The sequence below is a fragment of the Centruroides sculpturatus genome, unplaced genomic scaffold (genome assembly GCF_000671375.1).
Source record: "Centruroides sculpturatus isolate CEXI.00-Female unplaced genomic scaffold, Cexi_2.0 scaffold560, whole genome shotgun sequence".
Taxonomy (NCBI): domain Eukaryota; kingdom Metazoa; phylum Arthropoda; class Arachnida; order Scorpiones; family Buthidae; genus Centruroides; species Centruroides sculpturatus.
In genome coordinates this window covers 1-11,893 of record NW_019384914.1, presented here as the reverse complement: position 1 = coordinate 11,893, position 11,893 = coordinate 1, and the positions used below count along the sequence as shown (strand labels likewise).

Sequence of the window (11,893 nt, the reverse complement as noted above, 5' to 3'; positions counted from 1 at the left end):
GGTCGAGTCTTCAGATGTTGTCCGAGTAGCGTTCCTATGGCGACCAACATCGTCTGTCGAACGACTAAAAGCGCGGGAAAACGAGTGTGCCAGACGATTTTTATCCCGACAAAACAAATAATAATCTTAAATTCGAATTGAATCACTATGTGGTCAAGCTTAATGTGAACACTACAAAATACTGTATTATAACATTTGGAAACAGATAACACATTATCAACCTTAATTTTATGATCAACTTATTTTTCCTTGCATATGCGGTCTAGCTTAAAAGGTTTTTTTATGTTTTTTAATAGTTTGTGTTACTTTATTTGAAATAAATGTTTGTTTAGTTAATAAAAAATGAATAAGTTTTTAAAAATTTTGTTGTCTGTTGTATTCAGAATCGCAAAAACTTCATTGCAGAAAATGTCCCCCTTGAGAATAAAATCGACCTGTCCGAGCGATTTGCTTGGACGAATGCGATATCTCTGCCGTTTCGTTTTCGTTGGGACACCCGGTATAGTGTTTTCATTAATTCTATGTTATATTGATTAATGCAATACAATTGCAGACTGATCACCTAAATTCATCAAAAGAAAAGAAAATTGAATTTACCTCTATACTGAAGTATCCTCTGTCTACATAATCACCTAAAAACAAATATTTAGTTGAAGCTGGTGATCCTCCTACTTCAAATAATTTCATCAAATCAAAAAACTGTCCGTGAATATCACCACATACTGAAAAATAAAATAAAATTAACTTAAATAAATTTTTTATAAGAACTTTAGAAAAATTGGAAATAACTTAAGATCATATGCTTGTACCACCATGTCTTTCTCACACTCCCAGCAACAAGCATTTTTTATTACCCCAAACATTTTTGGTCTCTTTCAGCGACCTGCTTCAGGTTACAATTTGTTTTTGTTACACTTTGAACAGCTAAATTCAGTTTGTACAGTTTAGAATGTTAACTTAAAATTCTGTTCCTCTGATATCATGCTATTTGTTGCCAATTATAATACAGTAGAGCATCGTTTATTTGAAAGCCGGTCAACCAAAATGTCGGTTACCCGAAAGCGTTCCAGTCAACAAATTTAAATTTCTGCTAGTGTTGTGGTGCTGCAACCTTTGGCTATGTCTTGGGCTACTCCAATATTTTTTTGTTGGTGTGTGTGTTTTAGCTGGCAGCACTGGCACTTTTGTGTAGTGTTTTTCTGAGGACTGTGTGTCGTGCTGAATCAAACGTTTTTGATACTAGATTAACTTCTAAAGTATATTTTTTGTTTTTATATTTTTCAATATATTTATTTTGTTTGTGCAAAATAAAGAAATAATTTTTAACAATACAATAGCCACGATTATTATTATAAAAATTTTCATTAAGCTTAACATTGACAAAAATTCAACACAAAGTGGCATGCAACGGAGAAAATTTTCAACATGGGCTAGGTTAATATATTTTTTTGTACGTAATCGGTTATCCAAAAAATAAGTTATCCAAATAACCCCAGTCCCCAATTGATTCGGATAAACAACGCTCTACTGTATACAATTATCTCTCATATAACACGGTAATTACATTACAAAAAAGTGCCATGTTATGCAAATGCATGCTATATGAAATAAAGGACTAATACAAAACAAAGGGTTAGGTTCCAAAAGTTAACAAAAGTGTACTATTCTTTTTCAATACTAAGAGAAATATGTTTATTAAAGCAATCTATAAAAACAAGACACAGTGACAGTCTTAACGGCTAAAGTCTAAAAGCAATGATGCCTGGTTAATAAAAATGCTACCATAAGTTTTCATTAAAGTAAACCTGATGAAAGGCACAAAACAATATTATATATTATTGCAATATTATATATTATTACAAAACAATATTGCAATATTATAAAATATGTGGGCAAATTTGAGACAACATGCATGCATACTTAAAACAAAAAATATTGAATAATAGAGTTTGCACTTAAAAGTTGTGAAATTTTGTATGGACAATTTCCTAAATTCTTGAATCATGTTGGAATACAACTGGAAAGTTGTGTTCTATGGGGATACCCCAATTTTCCAACCATGTTAAAGTGAAACTGTGTTACAGAAGTACCGCGTTGTACAAGGGATACATAAACTTAAATGTACTGATTTACCAATTACATAGATGATGATATGAAACATTAATAATATGATTGTAAATGTTAATACTGTAGATAAAATATACTCAAATTGAGATGAAGCAAGGCTAAAATAAGCACATATCCTCCCCCTCCCTGTTTTTCTTGACTTATGTCATCTCCATTCTGCACACGTGTTCGGCAATCCCCCATTTGTTTCGGCATTTGGTGATTAGTTTGCCAGATGATGCCCGTTAAACATGGGTGAAAACATTTGCAATTGTTATAAAAATTTGCTGGTTAATAGGTTTAGTGGTTTAATAAGCAGATATTTGATAAACACAAACATATGACTTTAGAAATTTTGGAAATATTCAATGCAACTATTAAAAGGAAGTACATTAATGATAAGAATTCCTCCACACTTTCTGATGCATTGTGTGATAACCCATTATACATTAATGTTGAGTATTTGAATCCTGGTTAAATATTAATTTTTGTGTAATATTTTGTCTATATAACATTTACATTATATTATTACTTGTTTATATCATTTAGTTCTTTTGGATGCATTTTTAAAGCACTAATTATAAAAGTTTATAAAACTGCAAACAGTAGCAAAAAATGCCATTACTCTAATGTTACCAACTTTAACTTCACAAACAGCAATGGAATCAGAATTCATGTAAAAACGAAAAATGACAATATGTAATAGAAATAAATCCACACTAATTATTTATAAAAAATTTAAGTTTTAGATGCACAGTCAAACTGTTTGTAATTCTTAAAGTTCATAAGTGTAGGAGCTCTCGTAATTAAATTTTCATAGATATGCGTGCACTTTCTTATTAAACACATCTAACTATGGGTATTTGTTGTAAATCATTCTGTCATATACAGGGTGGTTCCAAACTGGAGAAAATCTTTGGAAATATATTCCTGGTAGGACAAAAAATGAAAATAGTCCTTTTAACCTGTCGGCACACGCCTAGTACTAATTAGGCACTAATCAATTTTTAATTAGTTATACAAACATCGCTAAACCCGATATATAATATAGCTAAACACCAACCGAATGCCGAAAATCTATTGGGCTAGTTTAAGGCTAATTACTAAATGAATTATGTAACCAATTTGGCTCTAGAGGTAAGCATTAGGCACCATCTCTTGTTAACATTAATAATTATAAATAAATTAATTAATTTAAATAATTTAGAACCGCTGGGAGAAAAAATCGGCCCGAAGCGGGACTCAAACCCACAACTCCTGCTTACCGTGCAGGTGTGTTGACAGTTACGCTATCCGGACCTCCAGTCCAATCTCCTCTACCATTTCTCCCAGCAGTTCTAAATTATTTAAATTAATTTATTTATTTATAATTATTAATGTTAACAAGAGATGGTGCCTAACGCTTACCTCTAGAGCCAAATTGGTTACGTAATTCATTTAGTAATTAGCCTTAAACTAATCCAATAGATTTTTGGCATTCGGTTGGTGTTTAGCTTTAATTAGTTAGTGTAAAAATTCTAATTGCTTGAAAAATCTGAAAAAATTACCTGTCTAATTTTTCTTCAATTTTACAATGCACGATTCAATTTTTGCTTAAAGTGTTTCATTATTTTTATGTAATTATTGGTGTCAAATCGGCACTATGGCACGCACGATCTTGGATTTCAATTTTCAAACTTCCTGTCAGTTGATAATACTAAAAATAGCCATAGTGGCACATGCACACTTATAATCATATTATTTTAATGCGAATAACTTCTAAAAAAACTCAAATTTGACCTGAAAATAATTAATTTTTTCCATTGGTATTTTTAAATAATTTTATAAAATTATATAGCACCATGCCCCATATAATTTTTGTATTTTTTTAATTTTATGAATATAAAAATGTGAGCAACTGTAATATATAAATTAAAGAATTTTCATTTATTAACTGCATATACGCGTATGTATCCAGCAGATAGATAGCAGTTTTTTATTGAATTTCTTAAAAATAAAACAGCTGAAGTGTAGGCTTTTTAGTATTTCTCATCTGACATATTCTGAGGCAATTCCCACAACAGTTTTAAAGTTTATGTCTTTTTTTCAATGAAATTTTATGAAAACCAATACCTTTTCATTACCTGCAGTAAATTCTCTCGTAGTGTGAGAGCACTTTACTTACGCAATTGTTACGCACAACAATAGCAATTTAATAAAATAACTATGTAGAATATTTAACCTTTATCTCAATGCTATACATTAAATCTCTTTCTCCTGGTTTCAATGGCAGGACAAATCCCAAAACATTTCAAATAAGTCATTGCATCTTTTTTAGATAATGTGATTTTCTTGCTTCGGTGTTATTGTTCTGCAGTCTCGCAATTAGTTCTAATACAAAACAAAGGGTTAGGTTCCAAAAGTTAACAAAAGTGTACTATTCTTTTTCATTACTAAGAGAAATATGTTTATTAAAGCAATCTATAAAAACAAGACACAGTGACAGTCTTAATGGCTAAAGTCTAAAAGCAATGATGCCTGGTTAATAAAAATGCTACCATAAGTTTTCATTAAAGTAAACCTGATGAAAGGCACAAAACAATATTATATATTNAACAATACAATAGCCACGATTATTATTATAAAAATTTTCATTAAGCTTAACATTGACAAAAATTCAACACAAAGTGGCATGCAACGGAGAAAATTTTCAACATGGGCTAGGTTAATATATTTTTTTGTACGTAATCGGTTATCCAAAAAATAAGTTATCCAAATAACCCCAGTCCCCAATTGATTCGGATAAACAACGCTCTACTGTATACAATTATCTCTCATATAACACGGTAATTACATTACAAAAAAGTGCCATGTTATGCAAATGCATGCTATATGAAATAAAGGACTAATACAAAACAAAGGGTTAGGTTCCAAAAGTTAACAAAAGTGTACTATTCTTTTTCAATACTAAGAGAAATATGTTTATTAAAGCAATCTATAAAAACAAGACACAGTGACAGTCTTAACGGCTAAAGTCTAAAAGCAATGATGCCTGGTTAATAAAAATGCTACTATAAGTTTTCATTAAAGTAAACCTGATGAAAGGCACAAAACAATATTATATATTATTGCAATATTATATATTATTACAAAACAATATTGCAATATTATAAAATATGTGGGCAAATTTGAGACAACATGCATGCATACTTAAAACAAAAAATATTGAATAATAGAGTTTGCACTTAAAAGTTGTGAAATTTTGTATGGACAATTTCCTAAATTCTTGAATCATGTTGGAATACAACTGGAAAGTTGTGTTCTATGGGGATACCCCAATTTTCCAACCATGTTAAAGTGAAACTGTGTTACAGAAGTACCGCGTTGTACAAGGGATACATAAACTTAAATGTACTGATTTACCAATTACATAGATGATGATATGAAACATTAATAATATGATTGTAAATGTTAATACTGTAGATAAAATATACTCAAATTGAGATGAAGCAAGGCTAAAATAAGCACATATCCTCCCCCTCCCTGTTTTTCTTGACTTATGTCATCTCCATTCTGCACACGTGTTCGGCAATCCCCCATTTGTTTCGGCATTTGGTGATTAGTTTGCCAGATGATGCCCGTTAAACATGGGTGAAAACATTTGCAATTGTTATAAAAATTTGCTGGTTAATAGGTTTAGTGGTTTAATAAGCAGATATTTGATAAACACAAACATATGACTTTAGAAATTTTGGAAATATTCAATGCAACTATTAAAAGGAAGTACATTAATGATAAGAATTCCTCCACACTTTCTGATGCATTGTGTGATAACCCATTATACATTAATGTTGAGTATTTGAATCCTGGTTAAATATTAATTTTTGTGTAATATTTTGTCTATATAACATTTACATTATATTATTACTTGTTTATATCATTTAGTTCTTTTGGATGCATTTTTAAAGCACTAATTATAAAAGTTTATAAAACTGCAAACAGTAGCAAAAAATGCCATTACTCTAATGTTACCAACTTTAACTTCACAAACAGCAATGGAATCAGAATTCATGTAAAAACGAAAAATGACAATATGTAATAGAAATAAATCCACACTAATTATTTATAAAAAATTTAAGTTTTAGATGCACAGTCAAACTGTTTGTAATTCTTAAAGTTCATAAGTGTAGGAGCTCTCGTAATTAAATTTTCATAGATATGCGTGCACTTTCTTATTAAACACATCTAACTATGGGTATTTGTTGTAAATCATTCTGTCATATACAGGGTGGTTCCAAACTGGAGAAAATCTTTGGAAATATATTCCTGGTAGGACAAAAAATGAAAATAGTCCTTTTAACCTGTCGGCACACGCCTAGTACTAATTAGGCACTAATCAATTTTTAATTAGTTATACAAACATCGCTAAACCCGATATATAATATAGCTAAACACCAACCGAATGCCGAAAATCTATTGGGCTAGTTTAAGGCTAATTACTAAATGAATTATGTAACCAATTTGGCTCTAGAGGTAAGCGTTAGGCACCATCTCTTGTTAACATTAATAATTATAAATAAATTAATTAATTTAAATAATTTAGAACCGCTGGGAGAAAAAATCGGCCCGAAGCGGGACTCAAACCCACAACTCCTGCTTACCGTGCAGGTGTGTTGACAGTTACGCTATCCGGACCTCCAGTCCAATCTCCTCTACCATTTCTCCCAGCAGTTCTAAATTATTTAAATTAATTTATTTATTTATAATTATTAATGTTAACAAGAGATGGTGCCTAACGCTTACCTCTAGAGCCAAATTGGTTACGTAATTCATTTAGTAATTAGCCTTAAACTAGTCCAATAGATTTTTGGCATTCGGTTGGTGTTTAGCTTTAATTAGTTAGTGTAAAAATTCTAATTGCTTGAAAAATCTGAAAAAATTACCTGTCTAATTTTTCTTCAATTTTACAATGCACGATTCAATTTTTGCTTAAAGTGTTTCATTATTTTTATGTAATTATTGGTGTCAAATCGGCACTATGGCACGCACGATCTTGGATTTCAATTTTCAAACTTCCTGTCAGTTGATAATACTAAAAATAGCCATAGTGGCACATGCACACTTATAATCATATTATTTTAATGCGAATAACTTCTAAAAAAACTCAAATTTGACCTGAAAATAATTAATTTTTTCCATTGGTATTTTTAAATAATTTTATAAAATTATATAGCACCATGCCCCATATAATTTTTGTATTTTTTTAATTTTATGAATATAAAAATGTGAGCAACTGTAATATATAAATTAAAGAATTTTCATTTATTAACTGCATATACGCGTATGTATCCAGCAGATAGATAGCAGTTTTTTATTGAATTTCTTAAAAATAAAACAGCTGAAGTGTAGGCTTTTTAGTATTTCTCATCTGACATATTCTGAGGCAATTCCCACAACAGTTTTAAAGTTTATGTCTTTTTTTCAATGAAATTTTATGAAAACCAATACCTTTTCATTACCTGCAGTAAATTCTCTCGTAGTGTGAGAGCACTTTACTTACGCAATTGTTACGCACAACAATAGCAATTTAATAAAATAACTATGTAGAATATTTAACCTTTATCTCAATGCTATACATTAAATCTCTTTCTCCTGGTTTCAATGGCAGGACAAATCCCAAAACATTTCAAATAAGTCATTGCATCTTTTTTAGATAATGTGATTTTCTTGCTTCGGTGTTATTGTTCTGCAGTCTCGCAATTAGTTTTATGATAAGAAATCTAATACTTTCTATTTTGCAACAGTTAAAATTTATGTTCATAACAGAGCAATACCATTTAAGTATTGTGAACAAACATTTATTTGGTCATTTTATAAATATTTCTTAAAGTATTAAATATAAAAACTATAGAATTCATTACTGGCAATACTATTTGTCAAATCTGAAACAAAACATTCCCCTGAGTGCAAGAAAACAATTTGTTAGTTGTTCAACCCAATTTTGACATAGAAGGGAGTTTTTGAAAACGAAGTATTAAAAAAATTAGCAGTTTATTTATTGTATTTCACAGTGGGGGACCGGCAGAGTCTATTATTTTTGCAGAAGAAAATAAACAAAGCTTTACTATCCTGAATTTGAAAAATAATACGATCCTGTAAAATTTAACATATCTGATGTCAATAAGACAAAGTTGAAATTATTTATATTCAGTTGATATTTAATAAGTTTACTTTTTGCATTTACAGATCAAATTTCATAAAATATAAATAAAAATCTCAGTTTTTACCCATAAGTATTTTAGATAGTAGAAAAAATGTAGAAATCCAAAATATAATCGTAATCAAGCATATATATCAGTTAAAATATAAAAATTGCATTAAAATAACACACTTTGTTGAACATCTCAAACGAAAAAGTAATTGAATTGAGTCCCGCTGCCATATTGATTAATGCGCAATCAATTCTGAGAATGTCACGTTGCATAAAATAAAATAATTTATAAAAATTAAAATAATAAACACGTATATAAAATAATTGACTATATCTGTTTGCAATAATATTGTAAAACACACTGCACTTATAGTTTAGCATTTCTGTTACTATTTAATTAATTTTTGAATTTTATTACATTTTATATATAAAAATCGAAGGAAAAACATAAATGCGTAAAACTTAATAAAAAAAATATCTGAAACTTCAGAAAATACATAAATATGAGAATCCATCGAAAAAAGATAGTTAACAATAATTAAAATCGAGAAAAAAAATAAAACTTTCAAGGTAAGGAAATTTCTGTGATAAAAAGTGAGGTAAGTGATCATGTGACACCTGTCTCCCCACCTTCTGTAACCAAAGCAGATGAGGTTGAAATAAAAGCAAAAACATCAGTAGAAGTAAAAACAAATATTGGCATGTGTCTAGGAGAATAAACTCAAACGGGAGTGAAGATGAAACGTGACACCATGTAATTTATGCTAATTATCTTCTAATATTAAAAATTTTAAATCTTCAATTAATTATAATAAAATTAAATTTTTTGACTGAATTCTACTACAAACATATTATAGAACTGGATTAAAGTAAAAATATCCACTTTTCGACACAAAATTTTTATTAATTAATCTTTTAAATTGGTGCCGAATTGACCAAGGATGTGCAATTTCTGTTTGACTGCACACGCGCATGACGATGGGTTAACCAAATATGAAAAAATGCATTGATACCAGATAGATGAATTGCTGGATATCATAAACTAATATAACATAACAATGCAGAACAGTAAGGAATGTGTATCACAGGCAGAGTCACAGTAGATGATTTAAGTGTTCTCCATAGTTTAGTGCAAGCTGTAACATGTTGCATCATGAACTGACACATCCTTTTGAATGTTCCTGCCTGTATCCAGTATTACAGGTAGTATCCACACATTCCTCCAATGTCCACCAAGAACCGGTTCTATGTACTCGACACTTCAGATGTCCCACAAATAAAAATCAAGGAGATTGAGATTTGGTAACCAGGCAGGCCACTCTTGACCAATCAACCTACCAGGGTAAGTAGCAAACAAAAACGTAGAAGTCAGCCTATCTCTGTATCAGTGTATTTTACCCTCAAACATGACGAAATTATTCTTTGAAGAATTGACAACTTTTGTTAAATTCCTGTTTACCCCTCCATCTCATTCTCTGTTAAGAAAGAACAAGACAGAAAAATTGCTTTTTCAGATTTAGCCTTACATAGAACCACCTCTCATTTACCTTACACTGTACACCACAAGTTCAACTCAGCTCCTTATATTATACTGGCTTCTTCCTTCCAACCTCCTGGATATGTAAATGCAGCTATATCCACTCTCATTTGCAGGGCATAATTGTACCACTCTTCTCCAGCATTGATACAAAATGAACTAGAAATAATAGCTACTGCTGTATGCAATGATAGATATACAATCTTCAAATTTAAATTTATCAACAACCTTGTCTTCAGTTCTCTCTTCCCACTCACCACCTCCATTCATACAACAAAAACAAGAAGCTAATATTTACAAAACTTTCTGTTCTATATTTAGGGTCTGTTACCTTACAAATACTTTGATCTTATAGAAGACACAAGATCACACCATAAAACCACAGCTATCACTCCACAGAATTCTATGTAATAATAGGGATTCCCTTACCCTTTTGGGATAGCANTCGAATTAGTCTAGAATCGATTAATTTTATGGAAGAAAACCTTTCAAACAGCCGTAGTCCATAAACTTCACACATGTTGAGCTGCAATTGGCTCATGTATTTAAGGATTCCTACAACGTGAAATTCGTATAACGTGGAGTGTATCTACGCATTATAGGGGGTCTACTGTAATTAAAATTATGGTCATAGTTATCATTTAAATTATGTTATAATTATTTCAAAAATACTTGCCAGTTACAGGAGCTTCAATATCCAACATATTTTTTTCTTGTCTAAGTATGGAAGCACCTTCGTTAATAATCCGAAGTGCTGCAGATTCTTCAATTCTTCCCTCAACAGTAAAATGTTGTTTTAATATATCTACTCGAGGTTTTTTCGTTTTCGGATCAAAAACTTCATTCATTGTTAATTTATGACTAGGCGGAAATGGCACATCTACAGAAAACAAAACACAAAAGTGATGTAATAATACAAAACTAATTCCTAGTGTCTGTTACCTTACAAATACTTTGATCTTATAGAAGACACAAGATCACACCATAAAACCACAGCTATCACTCCACAGAATTCTATGTAATGATAGGGATTCCCTTACCCTTTTGGGATTCCTTTTGGAGAACTCTGGAGTGTATATAGTCCCATTACGGCAAACACAAACGAGAGAAAAGTTCTTTTATATATATGCCACAACTAGTAAGTTATTAAACCATTTAAATTACCACCAGAATGATGGTAAAAATAACACACCCTCTCCACTGATCTTGCAAAAAAACATATTAGAAAATAACTTTACTAAACTGAGAATGGAATTATGGGCTCATAATTCCATTCTCAAGCAATGTTTAGATTACAAAACAGTGTTTATGTGGAAGTTTTTATCTTTATTAGAACCTTGCAACTTTTCCACTCTCAAAATTCCTGATATAAGGATAGCACTTTATAAAAACTTAAAATCTTAATTTTTATCTAGATTTATTTTTGTTTTAACTGCATTTATACTTCATTTTACTTAGCCTTAATTTAACAATCCATTGTTATGTGTTATTTATTCTTTATTCACATTTTATATACAGTGGTGCCTCCTATAACGTATGCCTCAAATAATGGATGCTGCAAACAACAAACTTTCTGTTTGGCTGTTACATGACTCGAGCAACGCCCAATTTTGACATAGAAGGGAGTTTTTGAAAACGAAGTATTAAAAAAATTAGCAGTTTATTTATTGTATTTCACAGTGGGGGACCGGCAGAGTCTATTATTTTTGCAGAAGAAAATAAACAAAGCTTTACTATCCTGAATTTGAAAAATAATACGATCCTGTAAAATTTAACATATCTGATGTCAATAAGACAAAGTTGAAATTATTTATATTCAGTTGATATTTAATAAGTTTACTTTTTGCATTTACAGATCAAATTTCATAAAATATAAATAAAAATCTCAGTTTTTACCCATAAGTATTTTAGATAGTAGAAAAAATGTAGAAATCCAAAATATAATCGTAATCAAGCATATATATCAGTTAAAATATAAAAATTGCATTAAAATAACACACTTTGTTGAACATCTCAAATGAAAAAGTAATTGAATTGAGTCCCGCTGCCATATTGATTAA

The 11,893-nt window shown here is 30.3% G+C and overlaps 1 protein-coding gene across 1 annotated transcript in view; it reads right to left on the bottom strand.

Annotated features, from left to right (window-relative positions):
- The window catches only part of LOC111631710 (serine/threonine-protein phosphatase 2B catalytic subunit 3-like), a 91,508-nt gene extending 80,778 nt beyond the window's left edge, over positions 1 to 10,730 (bottom strand). Inside the window, exons 1-2 of the mRNA XM_023376016.1 lie at positions 10,510 to 10,730; positions 598 to 722 (exon numbers count right to left, since the gene is read on the bottom strand). Of these exons, the coding sequence (XP_023231784.1) occupies positions 598 to 722; positions 10,510 to 10,681 (297 nt within the window). The 5' untranslated portion in view covers positions 10,682 to 10,730. The remainder of the gene's footprint in view (positions 1 to 597; positions 723 to 10,509) is intronic.
- Positions 10,731 to 11,893: the final 1,163 nt, after the last annotated feature.